Genomic DNA, 21,246 nt, shown 5'->3' on the forward strand with positions numbered 1-21,246 from the left:
GTTGACAAGAATTTAATTCTATAACACGCTACTGCACGCATACATAGGATTCCATTGTAATCATGGGCCCTAACTGTATGTTATTCCTAGTATTGTTTGAATTAACTGTACTGACGATGTCCTAAGATACTTAGGATGAAATATTTACTTATTAAAACTTATTGTGGTTATTACGTGTTTGTTTAGTCATGAATTCTCCATAGGTTTCATTGTACAGGGTGGCCATAAAATAATTTTCCCTCTTTGGAGGCATCTGTAGCTAAAACCAATAAACGGAACGAGACCAAATTTTATATTGAAATTTTGAAGGCATGGGGAGATGATTTCCGCGAAAAAAAGATTGTGTCAAAAGTCGCCGATAGGGGAAATTTTCATGCTTGCGGAGCCAAAAACAAGCTGATAATTACATTAAAGGCAGATAAAATGGAATAACATTTCGACGGTGTAAGCGATAGCTGCGTCACTCATTCCAGCTGGATATGTGGCCATTACAATAATAATAATAAACTAAAACAACAACTTACGAAAGAGAGATACAGAAATGAATGTAGTGATTGAACTCACAGGAAATAATGTTTTATTCATCACAATCAGGGTCCCCTGGACCACACACACGATTTTCAATGTGTCGGCCTTTCTTGTGTACAACAAATTGCATCCACTGTGCGACCTGTTCTATAGCTGAGCATAAGGAGTCGGATTTGATGTTCATAACAGCACGTTTTATGTTCTTTCAAGAAATGTAAGTTGGGAATGCCACCAACATACACAACGGATTTCAAATACCCCCACAGCCAAAAGTCACATGGAGTGATGTCTGGGGATCAAGGCGGCCATGCCATCAGAAAGAACTGACTGATTACCCTCTCATTACTGAAATGCTGGTGTAAAATGTACTGTACTGAATGTTCAATGTGTGGTCGTGCTCCATTCTGCATAAAAATTATGGAGTCCAAACATTCTTTGCTGCAATGCAGGAATGACAATATTTTCCATCATTTGTCAATAAATCTCTCCAGTAATGGAGCAGGTTACAGGATCTGTAGGAGTAATATGCTCATAAAAGTATGGTCCTATTATGAAATCGGCTGTGAAGCCGCACCATGGTTACTTTCGGAGAATGCAATGGTACTTGCTGGATTGCTTGGGGATGTTCAGATGCCCAAATTCTGCAATTGTGAGTGTTGACCAACCCATTCAGATAAAAATGAGCCTCAACACCCCACAATATTCTCCAAGGCCAGTAATTGTCGACCTCCATTCGGACAAGAAACGTTAGCGCAAAGGTCATTCGTTTATCATAATCTTCTATCCATATAAGTTCAGTCGTGCTTGCACACGACTGAACTTATATGGATAGAAGTGAAGGATTTTCCAGACTGTACCATATATAAGCCATATCAAGTTTGCAAGCTATGGCATGAGCGCTTGGACCAGTAATGGTCCTTGTTTTGTCGAACACAGCAGTACCGTCTGTTACTATCTCTTTTTGCACTGCTTTCCGTCCTCTGCCAGGTCTAACTCCTAGTGATCCAGTTTCTTCTAATTTCTTAATCATAGCTGTGCTACAGCTGACATAGGACCTGTATGCAGGTTATGAAACCTTCTAAATTCCCAAAGGGCTGCTACAGCATTGCATTGTTTAAGGTAAAACAACAAGTAAAGCACGGTAAGGCAAGGTAGAACGCATATTGAGCACAATTCGTCAGTCATTCGAATAACTACCTGAACATTCCCAATCCCCTTTTGAAGTGGAATTGGTGGCACTGCTTTCACGTAAAATTTGCATAATCTTTTTTACCTGCGTTTACTGTAAATATTTGACTGCTTTCAGCGGAGCCAAAAGCAGTTAAATTGGCGACTTTTGGTACTAAATCTTTTTTCTGTGGAATTCATCTCTGCATGCCTTCGAAAGTCTCAATATAAAATGTGGTCTCATTCTGTGTATTAGTTTTAGCTACAGATACCTCCAAAGAGGGAAAGTTAATTTATGGCCATTATTTTTTTTTTGAGACATCCACTTTGTGCATGTCCAGTGTATTTTGTTTGCTAGTTGTTTTAAATAGTTTTACAATATATTGCAGTAACTTATTATGCATCGAAATATTTCTGAATGTCACGAAACTTTGCTAAGGATGGACACTGGCTGCCCCGCAGTCTCCAAAAGTTAGATGCTGAGAAATCACACCTACAAGATTTGGGGAATAAGAAAAGTTAGCAATATTTAGAGGATAATTTTAAGACTATGGTCTAAAAATTATATTAAAATGAAAAAAATCTTTAAAAAATTTATTTATCTAATATTAGGAGCTACATGAATATATCAAAATTTCCTAAATATTAGCAGTACAATATTTTATTATACACACAGATAACTCTATTGCAGTAGCACTATTGCTTATTATTAAAACTAATAAGCTTTTGTTGATCAAGATTTCATAGGATAATTCAGCATTTTCAAACCTTTAATCTAATAAAGAAATTGAAAAAAGGAAAGGATTCAGAATAAACTTTTTAACTTCTATTGTAAATTTGAACTGGCAAAGAAGCAATAACAAGCAATGTTATTTAAAGTGCTAATGAAACAAGTTTTCAAATGTTTCTGTATTCAAGAAGTGCTTGATACAAAATAGATTACAAAAATAATTAGTTTTATGTCTAACTGTTATGAGTTACATGACTCATTATATCATTCCTTTTCTAATAAAGGCATCGGTTGATAAAAAGCAGTATAAAGTATAGTTTCATAACTATTTAATATGACAGTTATTAGAAATTATTATTATGTAACACCTCCAGGGAATGCAAAGACTCATCGAGGGAAGGCACCTACTCTACAACTCTCTGTCTCCACCACTAATTCTTCATCATCTATACCAACGCCATCTACCGCTGACTACAACCATTAGTATTCTCACAGACAATCACAACCATCCATGCCCATGGCAGGATTCGAACCCGCAGCCTTTTTGCTGGAGAGCAGATGTGCTAACCAGTCAACCAACCACGTCAGCAAATTACTTTAGCTTTTTTCTATACACATACAGGGTGTTCGGGATAAATTTGACATATTTATAATTAATTATATTTTTCCGTAAGTTACATGTATTAACACACACTTCTCTTCATTTAAAAGTTTGGACCCTTCTTCATTCATATACAAGATGTCAGAAAGGATGGATAGCTGGAACCCACCTGAATCATGGAAGAGAATAACTTGTATCATGATGATTCGTGCCCGCCATCAAAATAAGGATATTACGACTGCTGCCCAATGCTCCCTGAATACAGTAAAAACAATCAGGCATGAACTAGAGACTTGCAATGGTGACTACGAGGATGTAGCAAGAAGAAAGATCCCTAGCAGACGATCTGATTGCGTTCGTACAGCAGAATTCCTCGCAAATCTGCAGGAACAGGTGTTGAAGAACCCTGGCATTGGAATTCGGGCTTTGTTCGTGGAGTTGCTAACTGTAGTCAAGCCCTGGATAACAAGGGTAGCCAATGGTAGGCCGTATGTATGGCAGCAGGATTCGGCCCCTTGCCACACCTCTGGGAAAAGTCAAAAATGGTTGTCTGAAAATTTCTAGGACTTCACCAGTCCAAATGTTTGGCCTCCAAACTCCCCAGACCTTAACCCCATGGATTATTTTGTATGGGGCGCAGTTGAAAAAGACACCAATCGCACTTCCAGTAATACAAAAGCCCAGTTAATGGATAAAATTAAAACAGTTTTTGCGGCCCTTCCCAGGGAGACTGTAGCATCAGCTTGTTCGAGGTTCCGAAGCAGAATTGAAGCTGTGATCGATGCTAATGGTGGTTATTTTGAGTAAATCTTGTTGATAGTATTGTAATTAACTCTGCCTGTAATGTTTTTTTGTCAATTCATTAAATTTAATAGATACAAAGAAGATTTTCTTTTTCCTTACGAAACTGTCAAATTTATCCCGAACACCCTGTATATACAGATATCTGCATTGCAGTTATCATTACCATAGATATTGGAGTAGCAAAAAATAGATCTGGAGAAAATTAGTTGATTACAATACTGAAGTTCTTAGATATATATACCTTACTAATAAATCAATATATAAGATGTGGCTTAACATAAAAAGAAACGAAGTATGCATTGCTTCCAATTTGGAAGAAACCTACATTTATGAAAAACGTTGAATTTTCTTGACAACACCTACAACTCAAAAAAAAAAAAAATTTCCTTTTATCCAATAATCTAGAAACAGTTGCCTCTCCATTAAGCCAACAATAATAACCTACCGCTCTTGCTTTTTTGTCTCATATGTCCAGCTAAAATTGCATTAACTTATTGTCAGAGGAAAAGAGAAACTTGGCAAAGAAAAACAGCAATATATGTGGCCATTTTTATTTTATTTATCTTTTAGCAACTCCAATGGCTAATTAGGTAATATTACTCTGCAAATGAGTGTGAATTCAGATCTCATTGCAACTTAAATGTTCATTCATGTTTTTTAATGATAGCCTTTCATTACTGATATATGACCCTATTTTAATCATATGAGGCCTAATATATATAACTATTAGCTTATCTATTAGAATAGCCATGGTACTAATATACTATAGATTTCTACTACTTTATGGGTGATTATCCTAAACAAGTATTAAGTGCAGTTAAAGAAAGATTAACTATCCAACATTATTTTATAGCCAAACAGAATTGCCAGTGAAATTTAACTTTCAGTTCATGAGACATTTAATTTTAGGCTCTATTCTAAAAGTAGTATTTATGTTACTTATTGGTCACTTTTGAAAATAGGTGGAAAATTTTAAAAATATCCTCATATATATGCACACCAACTCATACAATACTCCAAATTATGCTAAACATTATTTTATCCGATCTGATCTTTTTTTTTTTTTTTTTTTTATGCCATCATGTTTTTTAATATGAAAAATATTCTGTTGGATTATTATGTAATAAAAGTTATTCCAACATTATACTTGCTGGTAACTTTTTTTTTTTAATTTATTTTCCTATTTTGGTTGGCAATTCCAGAGTTACCACCCCTCAGGACAAAAAACTAAAAGGTATTAAAATAGCATACAAAAAGATGAAAACAAAGACAGACCTCAAAATCAAATAACTGACATCAGTAACAGTTTCAAGGAAGCTCAACATTTGGAAACTAATATCTCCCTTTTGTTGCATCTCTAATTTTATGTTGCCCAGGCAAATCTTGAGGTACAGCAATAATTAACTTTTTTTTAAAAAATCAAATAAGGTCAAAGCAGATAATCAAACGAATTTGAATTACAGACCTAAGCATTATTAACCAAATACTAATAAAGCTTAGATCTGCAATTCCAATTACACAATCTAGTCTTTTCACAAAGTTCCTTGAAAAATACTTAGGGTGCCTAAGTTGGCACCCTAAGTATTTTTTTCATACCCTAAGTATGAAATTGAACCATTTAAATAATAAATGGTTCAATTTCATAAGTTTCAGGCAACTTTTCAATAGCATGCAAGGACAGTCATATATTTTTTTCCCCTTAAATATACAACACGCACAACATTCTTTTCTTCATAACCTCAAGAGCTCATTCTAATCAGAATATGAAATGCAGCATTCAGTAGTTATCTCAACACACCTAGTTGCTTGTACCAAGTATTGTTCTGTTTGTGTGAAAAACTGGCATTATTAACAAGTTTACTGCCAGTCTGGTTGCCTAAGGGGATTAGCACATCCACTATCTAACCAAGAGGAAACGAGTCTGATTCCTGCCATGTTTGTGAATGTTTTCAGGTGGTAGATGAACTTCCTCCCCAGGTATGAAACCACTCCACCCCTACCCTACTTACTGAAGCCCTAAAGATGACTGAAAAAGTTTGTCTCAAGCAGAATTAATGAATTATTTAACCTTCAGCCTACTCACAGTACTGATCAAACTGTTGGTAAGTGGAATCCACATAAGAAAACTTTTTGCTGTTTATTTGTTAATAAAACTGGATTTTACAATTTATTAATTTTTAAAGGTTTCCTTTCAAACAAATATTGATGAATTAAAGAATTATTATTATTACAAGTATGAAAAACTACTGTATGAATGCAACGAGTAAAATAATGAATGAGTTTCATAACAGGTTGCTTAAGAATCAAATTTGACTAGAGCTTCTGACCCAATGTCCAATCCTCACCTCTTCCCTTTTTTTTTTTTTTTTTTTGTTTTGATTCTGGTATCCATTGTGCATCCACATGGATACCAGAATCAAAACAAAAAGCAGAACCTCAATATGCACACAGCCATGGGATTAGATGGCATATCAGCCCATGTATTATGAGAATGTGCAAGCCCCAGTAGTAGGAAGGTGTCAATGGAGTGGAAAGAGAGCAAAAGATTCCCACTGAATAAAGAAGGCTGCAAGACAGAAGCAGCAAATTATAGACCAATCAGCATCTCAGGAGTAGCGGTTAAGGTAGAAGAGAAATTAGTGTAAAACAGAATTCAAGCCTGTTGGTGAATAGAAATGTGATACTTTGTAAGTGATAACATGGTTTGTGAAGAGTAGGTCTTGCCTTACTAATTTGCTTACTTTTTATAATCAAGTTGACAATGGAGTTGCATGAGAGAAATGGCTACTCAGTGATACTGCTACACTTTACAAAAGCATTTGACGAGATTCTATACAGAACTCTATTGCATAAATTGGAAAAAATAGAGATGAATATGAATGATTTGGATTAGAGGATGGATGATGGACAGATATCAAAGAGTGGTTTATGGAGGAGTTGAGTCCAAGAGAAGGTAAGAAACCAGTGGCATACCACAAGGCTCAGTACATGGTCCACCGTTGTTTAATTCGTATATCAGTGATACTGGAAATGACATGACAGGAAATACTAGTTGTTTGCTGAAGATACCAACTGGGAAGAGCAATGGAATGCAGAGATCTACAGAAAGACTTAAACAGACCAGCAGTATGGGCAAAGGTAAATGGCTGCCAGTTTAATGTGGCCAAGTGTAAGGTAATGCATTCTGGGAACAGATCAGAAGCTGTGTGCTATATTGATGGAACTGAACTGATGAGGTCAGGGACTCTGGTGTGATAGTAGACAGAGTGGAAGTTTAGAGGGAATATTGCAAAGACAATCATGAAATCTGATATGCTATTTTATTTATTTTTGAAGCCTACAGACTGTCAATCTATTTTCATAGGGAGCATTCCACAAACCTGCCACAAGTGTCACCTTGCTTCTGAATCTTCTCCATAGCTTCATCCTCACAGAATCCAGAAGTGGAAATCTGTGTGAAGTAGTCCAGAAGCAAAAGTGACAGTTGTGGAATGCTCCCTATGAGAATAGATTAAATCTGTAGGCTTCAAAAATTTGCTGGAAAAAAAAAAAAAAAAAGGCATAATAGAAGCATTTAAATTATTAAAGGAGTTTTATAGGATTGATACTGAAGACTTTTTTTTTTTCAGTACATGGAAAGAAGGTAGACAACAAGGGGTCACCAGCAGAAATTATGTGTGGTCAAAAAAGATGTCAGACTAGATTTTTTGCTTGGAGGATGATGAATGGGTGAAATGAGCTGCCAGAGGCGGTTGTGGGAGATCTCCATCAGTGAATGAATTTAAGAAGAGGTATGATAGGTAATGTGTGAATGATGGCCAGTATGTAAATAATGGATCTTCAAAGAAGAGTCTTCTGACTCCATGGAGATGCCTGTATAATAATAAAATAATAATACTGAACAAATAACTATCTATGTATTGACAATTTAAGACTTGGCTAACCATACTGTATTTTATTGGCTTAAACTAAAAAGCAAAATGAAATGTGATGCTGAATGAGATATCAGCCCCACCAATTTCATATGGAATCAACAAAGTGAAAAATCAGGTGCTGAAACAATGTCAAATTGCAAAATTAAAGAGAGGTGCCATCAGAAAAGTCATGCATTCTGATAACAGGGTAATCAATCCATATTCTGGGATTAGTTTGTTATTATTACACATTAGAAAATTAACTTCTCTTTTATGAATATTGTAGTTTATAAAGTGATAACTATTTTGCTTGTATAACAGTTAGAAAATTTTACATATAAAGCACATGATTTCTCATGTTGGTGACCAATTCGTACATCACCTGATTTCTTTCTCCCCTTCAACATGAATTGACTCTTCTTGGCACCGAGCCAACTGAGGTTCATCTGTAGTCGGACAGTATATATATATATATATATTAAAATTTTTTTGTCATGTTGTACCATCATTTTGTATATAAAAAAAAAAAAAAAGAAAGTTTGAGAACAGGAACCAAACCTTGGAGATTCAGTGGCAAGACTTAAAGAAAACCCTGATTAACAGCCAGAGAAGCATGTGGTGAGGTTGTCTGCAAGGATAGAAAAATCAGAACTCCATGGTGGACACAGGAAATTAAAGAGGCAGAGATGGAAAAGAAGAAAGCATATCAAACGTTCCTGGCAAATAAGTCAGCTTGTGCTCTTGCTCTTAGAGAATACAGCGACAAATGTACGAAAGCTAAACACTGTGTAAAACTAGCTAAACAAGTCATGGGAGGACTTTGGCAAGAACATAGAAAATAAATATCAAGAAGGCGGCAAAATATTCTGGGTTGTTGAAGAAGCTTAGAAATGGAGGAAAGAGTGCTGTAAAAGGAGTTAGAGATGATAAAGGTGACATGAAATGACATGAAAATGACATGAAAATGGGAGAAAAAGATATCCTTGAAGTATGGAGTAATTACTTCAAAAAATTGCTAAATGAAACAAGCAGTGATCTCACAGTGGTAAAAAAAACACTCAATAGACATACATATCCATATTTGCAGTAGAAAAAGCCATCAAAGGCTTGAAATGTGGAAAGGCAGAAGGAGTAATGGTATTCGACCAGAAATGCTTGAGTATGGTGGTATAAAAGTCTTACTTACAGTGGCTGCACTGCATTGTTCAGAAAGCCTGGACAGAGGGACGAATTTCCGATGATTGGAGTAGAGCTCTCATAGTACCCATATATAAAAAGAGAAATAAAACTAAATGTGAAAATTACAGAGGTATTTCCCTACTGAGTGTTCCTGGCAAGATATATGCAAGCATACTTGAGAAACGGTTGTGGAAGAATTGTGGAAGAAGCTTGGTGAAGAACAAGCTGGATTCAGGCCAAATATAGGCTGGCAGGATCAGATCTTCACTTTACGACAAAGAGTTGAGAAAGCATGGGAATATAACAAAGATCTGCCATTTAAGTTTTGTCAATTTGGAAAAGGCATATGACAAGGTGCCAAGAGAGAAGCTATTCGATACGCTATAGTTATATGGTGTCAATGGGGCATTATATCAAGCAATACTTAGTCTTTATTTGAGTTGTAAGTCAGCAGTTAGAATTGAAGGAAGTACAGGAAGATGGTTTAATGTTAAATCTGGTGTGAGACAAGGATGTACATTATCCCCTCTGTTATTCATTATCTATATGGATCACACTATGAAGGAAAGTGGTATTAAACATGATATCAGAATTGGAGATGTTAATGTCAGCTCTTTGCTTTATGCGGATGATGTTATACTTCTAAATAAATCCACTACAAGTTTGCAAGATTCCCTGGCTGAATTGAATAACTGTTGTAATAGATATGGTATGAAGGTCAGCAATAAAAAGACAAAGACAATGAAAATAGGTAGAATCGGTGAAAATGTCAACTGCATTGTGAACGAAGAACCTGTGGAACAAGTAAAACATTTCAGCAACTTACGCACGATTTTTAGTGAAGATGGTAAATTAAATATTGAAATAGACAACAGAATCAACAAAGCTGGTATGGCAGGAAGTCAACTGAATAAATTTATACAGAAGAAGAGAGAAATTAATCAGAATGCTAAATTAGCTATATACAAGACAGTGTTCAAACTAGTTTTAACTTATGGATCTGAGAGCTGGGTCAGAAGTAAAACTTAACCAAAGACTAGAGACCGTAGATATGAGTCCTGAGAAAGATTAGAGGCATGAACAGATGGAATCAATGGCAATATCATATTAAAAAGGAGGATATTAGGAAAGAACTTGACATTGTCAGCATCCAGAAATGCGTTAGCAGAGCTAATCTCAGGTGGTATGGTCACTTCAACAGAATGGGCGAGGAAAGATTAGCAAAACAAGTGTTCTCTGCCAGGTTGGCAGGAAAAAGACGTAGTGGAAGACCAAGATATAGGTGGATTGATACGGTACAAAGTGCCTTAGACGATAGAAATATAAGTTCTGATAATGTTGGAGTCTTGACAAGTAACATACTGATTTCGAGGAAAATTGTAAATAGGAAGTTAGTAATGATGTAAATTTTTCATGTAGTACTATCATATCGTGTACACCCCTTGAGGGTAGATGTCAGGAATTTGATGACGACGATGATGACGATATTAAACTTTTTGAGGAATAAACAATTTTATATTCAGTGATGTAACAAATTTCAGAATGTGGAACTGGAGAAATACCTTTTTGTACCTATGCTTTTAAAAAGTTCTATCAATGAAGAGGCAGGAATTTTTCAAATCAGTTGAGAAGCGAGGTTATATGACAAGCTGATTGTCTGAGTTTTTAAAAAATAGCAAACTATAATGGTTGCAGATGTCTGCAATTATGACCAAAGTAACTAAGGCTTTGAAATCATTGTACTGTATCTTAACTGTGATTGTTCTTCTGGCTAGTTTGTGGGATGAAAGTCCTTTTCACCTCTACTAATAATAATATTAAGTATCTACTAGATTTCTGTTCAAGACATGAGCAAGTCATTACTAACACTATATCTAACATACAGATGTATACACAAAGAAAAGATCCAAGAAATAAATCTATGTAATTACTAATAGTGATTTCTTCACACTGATTCAGGATACAAGAGTATACAGGCAATTCAAAACAGGAAATGACTGCAAACTGTTTTGAGCATGTCAAATATTAAAAAACAACCAAACCATGAACTGATTCACAGTCATAGTGGCATGCAGTGAAGTTATTTCCATCATCATCTTAATTTTCTGATATGTGCCCTTAAGGAGCATTCAGCTACTTTGACAGCACTACATGATTAAAATTACATTATTACTAATCTCCTATCAACAATTTTCCTCCAAATTAGTCTATTACTTGTCAGCACTAATATAATTGTATCTGACATTTCATTTTTCTAAGGTACTTTTGACTGAATCAATCCACCTAAACCTTGGTCTTCCTCTGGATCTTTTCCTGCTGCCATCTTGGCATCAAACACCTGTCCTTTCCTCTCCTACTGTCCAACCACAGATACGAGAACCTCAGTTGGCTCAGTGCCAAGATGAGTGAATTCATGTTGAAGGGGAGAAATAAGGCGATGTACAAATTGGTCAGCAACATGCAAAATCATGTGCTTAAAAGTTTTCCAACTGTTATATAAGCAAAATACAGTGATACCTCGGCTAACAAGTGACCATGCTAACGAAGATTTTTTCGCTGTTTTTCGGACTCGGCTAACGAATGTTTTAGTGAATGCGCACGCTAACATAAAGCAGCAAACATGAATGGTCGGGCCATTCCAGGAGATTATCTTTTCCATCTGTATATGTGTGTGACAAAGAAATGAGCTGACCACATTACATAGGGGAAGACCCACCAACCTGACTAGGTTGTTTACGTTCAAGACAGCGAGAAGTGAGATGCCTCATACCAGTGTCAGTATGGTGCAAGCTCACTGTGGCTGTGAATGCGAGAGGTAAGTGTGATAGCATTTATTCTTTACTTGGCTAAATTCTACTATGGGGGATTAATTTATAATTAATAAATTCTCTTCTTATCTAATTAAATAAATAATATGCTATATGTCATATTTCTTTTATATTTTTCAGAAAAAAATTTTTCTTGACAATGGTTCCAAAAAAAAAGTAAGCGACAAACCCAAGGGAAGCAGAAAGTTGCTCACAATTGAGCAAAAGAAAGAAATAATTTCAGCATATGAAAGAGGAGTCAGAATTGTGGATTTAGCAGTCAAGCATGGCATAGCATCATCATCAATAGCTACAATTTTGAAGAAGGAGGAGGAGATTAAGGCAGCTTCAGTTGCAGCTTGTGTGAAGACCTTGGCCTCTCAATCCCAAAGAAGTTCTGTGAATGAAGAAATGGAAAAGCTTCTGATGATCTGGATAAATGAGTGTCAAATGGCTGATGACACTGTGACTCAAGAGATGATCTGCAGCAAAGCCAGAATGATTTATGAAAATTTGAAGAAAAATGTGGCAGGACACAGTACAGCAGAGGAAGAATTCAAAGGAAGCAGAGGATGGTTTGAGAAGTTCAAGAGAAGGTCAGGGATCCATAATGTAATTAGACATGGAGAAGGAGCCAGTGCAAATAAAGAGGAGGCTGAGAAGTTTGTTAGAGAATTTCAGGAGTGGACCATCATTCATGGATACAAACCAGAATAAGGGTTTAACTGTGACAAAACTGAGTTGTTCTGGAAGCAAATGCCCAAAAGAACTTTCATCACAAAAGAAGAGAAGTGTATGCCAGGGTACAAACCTATGAAAGATAGAATAACTCTTTTATTTTGTGCTAATGGTGATCTCAAAATTAAACCAATGTTGGTCTACCACTCTGAGACACCAAGAATTTTCAAGAAGGAGAATGTTTGCAAGCCCATGTTTAGTGTTTATTGAAAGTCAAACACCAAGGCATGGGTAACAAGAAGCATATTCATAGAGTGGATCATGGAAATGTTTGGGCCCATGGTAAAAAAGCACCTGAGAGAAAAAAAAACTTGCCTGAAAAGACTGTGCTCCTTCTGGACATTGCTCCAGGGCATCCACCTGGCTTGGAAGATTTGGAGGCAGAATTTAACTTCATCAAGATAACATTTCTTCCTGCAAACACCACATCTATTTTGCAACCCATGGACCTACAGGTCATATCAAACTTTAAGAAATTGTTTACAAAACACATGTTCCAAAGATGTTTTGATGCAACTCCATTCACCAGTCTGACTCTGAGGGAATTCTGGAAGGATCATTATCATATCCTTCATGCTATTCAAGTCATTGCCATGGCATGGGAGGAAGTGCCAGTTAGGACACTTAATGCTGCCTGGAAAAAGTTATGGCCAGACTGCTGCAAGATAAGAAGTGCTGTTTCCAGTGTTCAAGATGCTGCTGAAAATGCTGACATTGTAGATAAGATAGTCTCCTTGGGCAAAGCATTGCATTTGGAGGTAAATGAAGAAGATGTAGAAGAATTAGTTGAAGAACACTCAAAAGATCTGAAAACAGAAGATTTTGAAGAGTTGAAAAAGCAACTGAATCAGGAAAGAGACAAGGAAGATAAAGAGTGTTCATTAGAGGAGGAGGACAGCAATAAAAAGGGAAGAATGCCAACAGGTGACATTAAAAAAAATGCTGCACTACTGGGAAGAGTTTCAGTCTTTGGCTACAGAGTGACATCCCAACAAAGCTGAAATGAACAGACTTTGTGCATTGGTTGAAGACAAGTGTCTGAATCACTTTAAAAACATTCTGAAAAAAAGAGAAACTCAATCAACTTTGGACAGAGTTTGACTTCTCCTTTAGCAAAGAGACAGAGGCCAGCTACTGAAGAAGAGGAGACTTACCTTGAATAAACTTTGAAAATTTGGAAGAAGAATAGTAAAAACATTGCGTACATATTTTCAGTTTAATAAAGTGTATATAATAGTGTAAAGATAGTCAGTTTTTCATTCTACTTTCCATTCTCCTTCATCTAATTGGGTAGCTGTTAATCTCAGCCTTTAGTGAGTTTTTGCCCTTTTATAGTGTGCTTTTTACTATTTCATAAAACTTATCTTTAAATAGTAGGCAGCATCCAGAATGAATTAAACGATTTTCTATAGAAACCTACGGGAAATCACATTTCGGCTAACGAATGTGATTCCGTTCCGGAATCACATTCGTTATGTAGTACCACTTTATAAACTACGATATTCATAAAAGAGAAGTTAATTTTCTGACGTGTAATAATAAACAACTCATCCCACAATACGGACTGATTATCCTATTATTGGTCACTTAAACAGAATACTGGGCATACAGTATTTTAAGTGACCACATACCACATTAAAATATCTTTTAATGTGGTATATTAGAAGATATTCCTGATCACACATTCTTGAATGCACATAATACCAAGTTCCTTCCTAATGTCTTTATTTTTAATTTGATTCTGCCAATTGATACCAGGCCCCTAATTTTTCTAAGAATTCTCATATCTGTGGTCACTAATTTTTGATCAAGCTTTACCAACCAACTCTCAAATCCACAACTTAGAAGTGGTTTGAATACTATCTTGTATATATACTGCTAGTTTAGCGTTTTGGCTAATTTCTCTCTTATTCCATATAAATTTATTCAACTGGCTCCATACCATACCACCATATCAACTTTTCTTATTCTGTTGTCTATTTCTAGATTTAACTTGCCATCTTAAACAATACAGGAAATAGTGCAGATATGAAGTAAATCCCTGGAGAGATGACCCAGTGATTACACCACCACAATCAGTTTATCTCCACTTGTTTCCTATTAATCACTCAAATCTACCTGGATCTGGTTAGGGCTCCAGAAATACAACTTAAATTCACTGGCCACACCCTAAATATCAGTCTACTTGACATAAATATTGTTATAGGTGATGTTTTAAAAAACAATATTATGATGAGAAAATAAAGTAATACATTCTTTAATTCTCACTATACATTACACAAAATTATACAGAGATATCATTTCCTTTAATGGGTTTAAAATATGTGCCATGTTGTGATGCACTCCTCATAACTCAGTTTATGATTTCTTTCATTTACTGTTCAATAAGAAAGGTGATTTTATATAAACAACAATAAGAGATAATAAAATTCATGAAAACAAGTAGGTAGCACCTGCTGGGGAGTCACACTTCTTTTCATGATGTACTCATTTGTAGTCACGTGATCCGGTCTTTGACTCTTATTTGCAAGATAACAGTATTTTTTAAATAACATAACATTAATATGCTCAAGTATTTAATTACATCTAAGCTAATTCATATTGGGAGCTTTGAAAATAATCTTAGGATAATACTGTATTACAACTCTGTACCTACTTAAAGGTTAACAGTGTTGGAAGAATATTTATAGATGTACTACAATATTTAATTAAACCGTGCCAATTTTAATTAATTTATAGTTATTTCTTTTGTTAATGTAATTATATTTTAAGAAAGATATTTAAAAATATTAAACTATTGTGTGTGTACTATATATAGTGTAAAGTTAATATTGAACTAAATAAAGACACTGATTTGATTAAATTTGCCTGTTCCAGCTTCACTAGTCTTCCTCTCTTTCCCTTTGGTCTACATCTATCCACCTCTTTTGGTAGCCAATATCTTTCCATCCAAGATAGATGTTCTTTCCATTTATGTAATAAATATCTATTTCTTTTCTGATGTCTTCATTTCTTATAAGGTCCAATTAAAAAAATGTATTTACTGGAAATAACTAATTTAATCTAATGTATTCATGATTGAAAAACTTACCTGTTTTGCTTTAAGTGTGTGGAATTTGTTTCAAGTAAAACTCTGTAATCATAACATGTAATGGCAGCTAATTTTTTTGACTTCATGGCTGAAATAAAAACCATGCATTTCGGACACATTGTATAACACTGCCACAAAAAAAAATGAGAGGGGAGGATGGGTGGAACTTGATAACAGATTGTGAAAATAGAACTTTTGCCTCTTTTTTTGATTAATGTTAAACAGATAGAAATTGCAAATATTAAAGATTCATCCTTATTTCATAGCTCAATGAACAAAGATCTCTACAAAGTCTTTCATAGATAAAGAAAAACTTTTAAAATGTTATCAGTTATAATAAATTTAGTTTAATCCTTTACCCAAGTGTAGGCAAACAAAGTTTGCGCCCGAAGTAGTTCAGGACTGAGGCAACTCGTAGGAAAGGTGGACCAAGTTCTCATCACTCCTTGTCTCAATATCTCCCATAATGCAAAGCACATCTCCTTGCGGACATGTATAATGCTATGCATTAAGGGAAGGGCCACTACCCAGACCGGTTTCGACCTTTATTGAGGTCTCGTCAGTAGGAGCCAGACCCAGAAGTGGTGATACTAAGGCAGAAGCAATGGAGAGGTCATATTTACTTATACGAGTTGCCAAAAGGTGTACCACCTTATTATTAATTTACTCTGGATTTAGAGAAAGATGTTGGAAGTTTATTTTCTACTTGGTTAGACTATAATAAATTTAGTTTAATCCTTTACCCAAATGTAAGCAAACAAAGTTTGCACCTGAAGTAGTTCAGGACTGAGGCAACTCATAGCAAAGCTGGACCAAGCTCTCATCACTCCTTGTTTCAGTATCTCCCATAATGCAAAGCACATCTCCTTGCAGACATGTATAATGCTATGCAATGTTATCAGTTATGTTATGGCAATGATGACAATGGTGGGGAAAGAAGATATGGAGATTGAGTTTTTAACAACTGTTTTTCTTCATCATCTTTTGTGTAGAATAAATTAAAGATGCCAAGAAATTATATTCTTGGTTTCATCCTTTATCCAAGCATAAGCAAACAAAGTTTGTGCATTTAGTAATTTCACAACTGAGCTACTTGTATATATAGAGGCTAATGACTTCACATCAATAACCTTAGTATCCCATAATGCAATGCACATATCCTTAAGGACATGTATAATGCTATGCATTATGGGAAGGGCCACTACCCAGACCAGTTTTGACATTTATTGAAGTTTCATCAGTGGGAGCCAGATCCAGGAGCGATATCAAGGTAATGCAGAAGCCACTATTTCCATATACAAGTATTCAAAAGGTGTCTATATACAAGTAGCCCAGTCATGAAATTACTTCACATGTGTTGTTTACTTACACTTGAATAAAGGATGAAACCAAGAATATAATTTCTTGGCATCTTTAATTTATAGTATAATCAAGTGAAAAAAACTTTTTGTGTAGAAAGAAAAATAAAGTGCTGAACCATAAAGGAGATAAAAAGACAGAAGAAAGTGAAGATGACTGGTTTACATTATATTTTTAGAGGAAACTGACAATTTCAAATGTTTTTGCAATTCTTTAAACAGGAACACTGTAGTGTATGAATTAAGGATTTCAAATCCAGAAGTCATTTCCAGAGAGTTGGAAATAAAATCTTTTTGTTGTTTCGATAAATTTGTTGATAGCCATCCATAATCATATAACTTGACAGGGAAGGAGAGGTTTTTTTAAAAAAAAAAAAAAAAACGTGCAAATTATATGAATAAAATATATTTGGAATGCATTTAGAATAAAGCTGACAATTTATTTACCACTTGTCTTTGATACCTTATTCGGTGGTTGAGAAAATAGATTTCTGGAGCCCTGCCTCTGGTTATTGTTCTGGTCTCTTTCTCTTTTATTATTTTTTTTTAGGGAGGGAGATACATTTTGACCCTTACCAGATGATTTATGTTTCTTTTTTTTGCTTTTTTACCTTCATTCAATCATTTCAAGCTGTAGGCTCCAATTTAGTTCATTAATGGTAGTGATTTATAATTCTGATATGGTTCTGTGTTTTCTTCTTTTTCTTTTCCATTCTCCATTGTTACCATCTCTGATAAGCAAATTCTTACTTAATACTTTCTTCTCAAACTACTTTATTGCTATTTCCAGCTAGTTCACTATTATTCATGCATCTGTGTCATACATGACCACAGGTCTGGTATTGGTTTCGTAGATTTTTATCATAGCTCTGTGTGCAAGGGCTTGAGACTTCCATGTAAAGCATAATAACAAGTAAACAGATCAAGTGGTTATAAAAATGCACAATTCTGATTATCGTGAATTGCTTATCTATTACCAAATATAATAAAAATATACTGTACTAAGAATAAATATTTAATCTTGCACATACAAGTTTATTTGTATAAAAAGTACACTTTAGAGCGGCATAATCCTACTGATTGGCATCTATACTATGAAGATGTTTATGATACACATGTTGCTAATCAACACACACTTATATGAGGTTTCAGTCTTTGGCATCACCAATGCCATCTGTATTAATAGCAAACATTGCTTCAGCTTCAGGGAGGCAAGGAGAATCATAAATCTTACAGATACGAGTTTCTCCTCTTCCTTTTCTTAAATAAAGTCTAGAATGGAAAATATTGATTTAAAAATCGTACACATTTTAATACAAACAACATTTGAGTATTATTTTTTTATAACACTAGAATATGAATGATTTCTCTCGCTAAATAAAACAAAAATGAATGTATAAATATTCAAAATAAAGTAAAATTTTGATTTTGATCCCTGGAATAATCTGTTTTCAAATTATCATTCAAATTTTTCAAATTTCATTATTATCAAAGTAAAATTTTGATTTTGATCCCTGGAATAATCTGTTTTCAAATTATTATTCAAATTTCGTATAGGGAGAATTACTATACATCAAACTCTTTGTCAATAGGCAAAATGCAAGTTGTTTAAGTGAAACTAAGAATGTAAGTTATTACAAATCCCTCAAGATGCAGTCACTGTCTAAAGTTAGCAAAAGGTTATGGTATCTATGCTTGTAACTTATAGAATATTTTAAACTTTCATTTGGTTGACAGTAGTATATTGTTAATATATGAAATTATGTTATTTTCACCTGTATTATGTCTACACAAATAACAGTTACTTTGAATAAGGCTACTCAATTACTATACCTTTTAGAGTATGGTTACCTTTTAGAGTATGTATATGCGTGATCCCTGTGTATTATATATTGCAGGGATCACGACATCATTGCAAATGCACTATAGAAGCACAGGAAACAAGAAGATGCTCGTATCAAGTGGTATATATTCATTAGACAAATATTCACTCCTTTGGAACAGGATATATCTATTAACGTTTGAGTGAATTGTTCATGGACTCAAGACTTTTCTTCTATTAACAAAATTGTGAGTAAGGTACAGAATGCACTTGTTTATGATCTCCGATAATTTTCATACTTGTCTATATAACAAAACATTTCCACAGTAAGTTATTTCAAGTCCATTTCAATGGAAAGCATATGTCCCAGTGTAAATTACTTTATACAGTATATTAAGAGTAACCACTTGGATAGTATTTACTCTTACTGAAGCCTTCATCAGCAAGTAGATATTAAAGGAAGATACCATGAATAAAGTAGTTAGTTATTAGCATATAAAAAAAGAAAATTGCATCATTCTTTTAAAAATTTATTTATAAAAAAGCAGTTATTAATTAGGGCAAATCAGAGTGAAGTCAACAGCTCCCAAGTATACAAAATAAGCATTCATGAAAAAACTTATTTGCATATACTTCATAAAACACAGATGAAAAGTATTTATTGTATATTGTAACATAATGTACTTTCCTTGTATAGTGAGATCTGAGGAGTTTCAATAATTAAACATCAACAAGAGCTCAAAAGAGGATATTAGATGGATAATAAGACTGGAACAGACCAATATCATTTATATCCGTAATTAGCATTATGATGATGAAAATCACATGTACCATGGTAGAAAATTATATTTATTTTACAAATATATATTTCATCTTGCCTGTAAGACATCAGTGAGAATGAAGAACAACAGAACTGTATAGCATATATACCAAATTCAAATCCCTCTGTACATGTACTCGCAAATTTGTTAAGTTAAAAACTATAGGGCTGAAAATAATTATTTATAATACAGTCTATTTAACATAAGTGAGTATAACAATATCCCAAACTTCTGGGATGGTAAGGCAGTAATTATGATTAAGGCTTGGCTGATGAGATAGAACTTCAGTACTTTCTTTGAATAAAAGCTTCCAAGTCAACTAGCAAATAATCTTATTGCCATTATGCCAAAGTATGCCTAGAAGGTGTTCGAATAACAAGGCAACAATTTGCAGACAAAGAGGAAAGTTCTGCATGTATATAACAAAGAATCAATGACTGTATATTCCAACAGCCTCACAATTTTCAACTCACCTTAAACAATAATCATGAAAAGTCAAGCAAACAGAAACAGATTACATGCCAAAAAATGCTGAATCTCTCAAAACTTAATACAGATTTACTTCACAAATACTGAATTAATTATTCTTAATTCCAGCCATAATTGCTTCATTATGAACAAAATTTGTATATTTTTAACTCTAATGCCAGTTGCTTCAAGCTAATTTCAAAGGGCGATATTATGTTCATATTTGTTCTCATGTATTATTATTATTATGTGACACCTCCAGGGAGTCTACCAACTCTACAACTCTCCGTCTCCACCACTCCACCAACGGCAACTACCACCACTAGTATTTTCAAGGACATTCACAAACACATGCCCACGGTGGGATTCAAACAACCTGCAGCACTTTGGCAGGAGAGCGGATATGCTAACCACTCAGTCAACCAGGCCGACACATACTGCTGTGTCTGAGTCTTTCTAATGGTAACCCATACCCTTTGTTTATAACCAACCTTTAATGTTAAAAGGTTAGATATAATCAAATAAGTCAGCTTGTGCTCTTAGAGAATATAGAGACAAATGCAAGAATGCTAAACACTGTGTAAAACTAGCTAAACAAAAGTCATAGGAGGACTATGGCAAGAATATAGAAAATAAATATCAAGAAGGTGGCAAAATATTCTGGAGGTTGTTGAAGAAGCTTAGGAATGGAGGAAAGAGTACTGTAAAAGGAGTTAGAGATGATAAAGGTGACATGAAAACGGTAGAAAAAGATATTCTTGAAGTATGGAGTAATTACTTTGAAAAACTGCTAAATGAAACGAGCAGTGATGACAGCACAGTGGTAAAAAACACTGACCAGACATGCAGTCAGGAATACATATCCATACTTGAAGTAGAAAAAGCCATCAAAGGCTTGAAATGTGGAAAGGCAGCAGGAGTAGATGATATTCGACCAGAAATGCTGAAGTCTGGTGGTAAAAAAGTCTTTCTTACAGTGGCTGCACTGCATAGTTCAGAATGCCTGGACAGAGGGACGAATTCCTGATGATTGGAGTTCAGAATGCCTGGACAGAGGGACGAATTCCTGATGATTGGAGTAGACCTCTCATAGTACCTATATATAAAAAGGGAAATAAAACTGAATGTGAGAATTACAGAGGTATTTCCCTACTGAGTGTTCCTGGCCAGATCTATGTAAGTATACTTGAGAAACAGGAGAAGAATTGTGGAAGAAAA

General features: G+C 34.7%; 1 protein-coding gene across 4 annotated transcripts in view; it reads right to left on the reverse strand.

Annotated features, from left to right (window-relative positions):
* Positions 1 to 17,925: 17,925 nt before the first annotated feature.
* Positions 17,926 to 21,246, reverse strand: part of spn-A (RAD51 recombinase homolog spn-A) — a 100,648-nt gene continuing 97,327 nt past the window's right edge. For all 4 annotated transcript variants that reach the window (XM_090401009.1, XM_090401010.1, XM_090401007.1 and 1 more), the window contains exon 10: positions 17,926 to 18,189. In XM_090401009.1, the coding sequence (XP_090257135.1) occupies positions 18,066 to 18,189 (124 nt within the window). In that variant the 3' untranslated portion in view covers positions 17,926 to 18,065. The remainder of the gene's footprint in view (positions 18,190 to 21,246) is intronic.

The sequence above is a fragment of the Typopeltis vanoorti genome, chromosome 11 (genome assembly GCF_054136105.1).
Source record: "Typopeltis vanoorti isolate ZY-2024b chromosome 11, IOZ_Tvanoo_1.0, whole genome shotgun sequence".
Taxonomy (NCBI): Eukaryota; Metazoa; Arthropoda; class Arachnida; order Uropygi; family Thelyphonidae; genus Typopeltis; species Typopeltis vanoorti.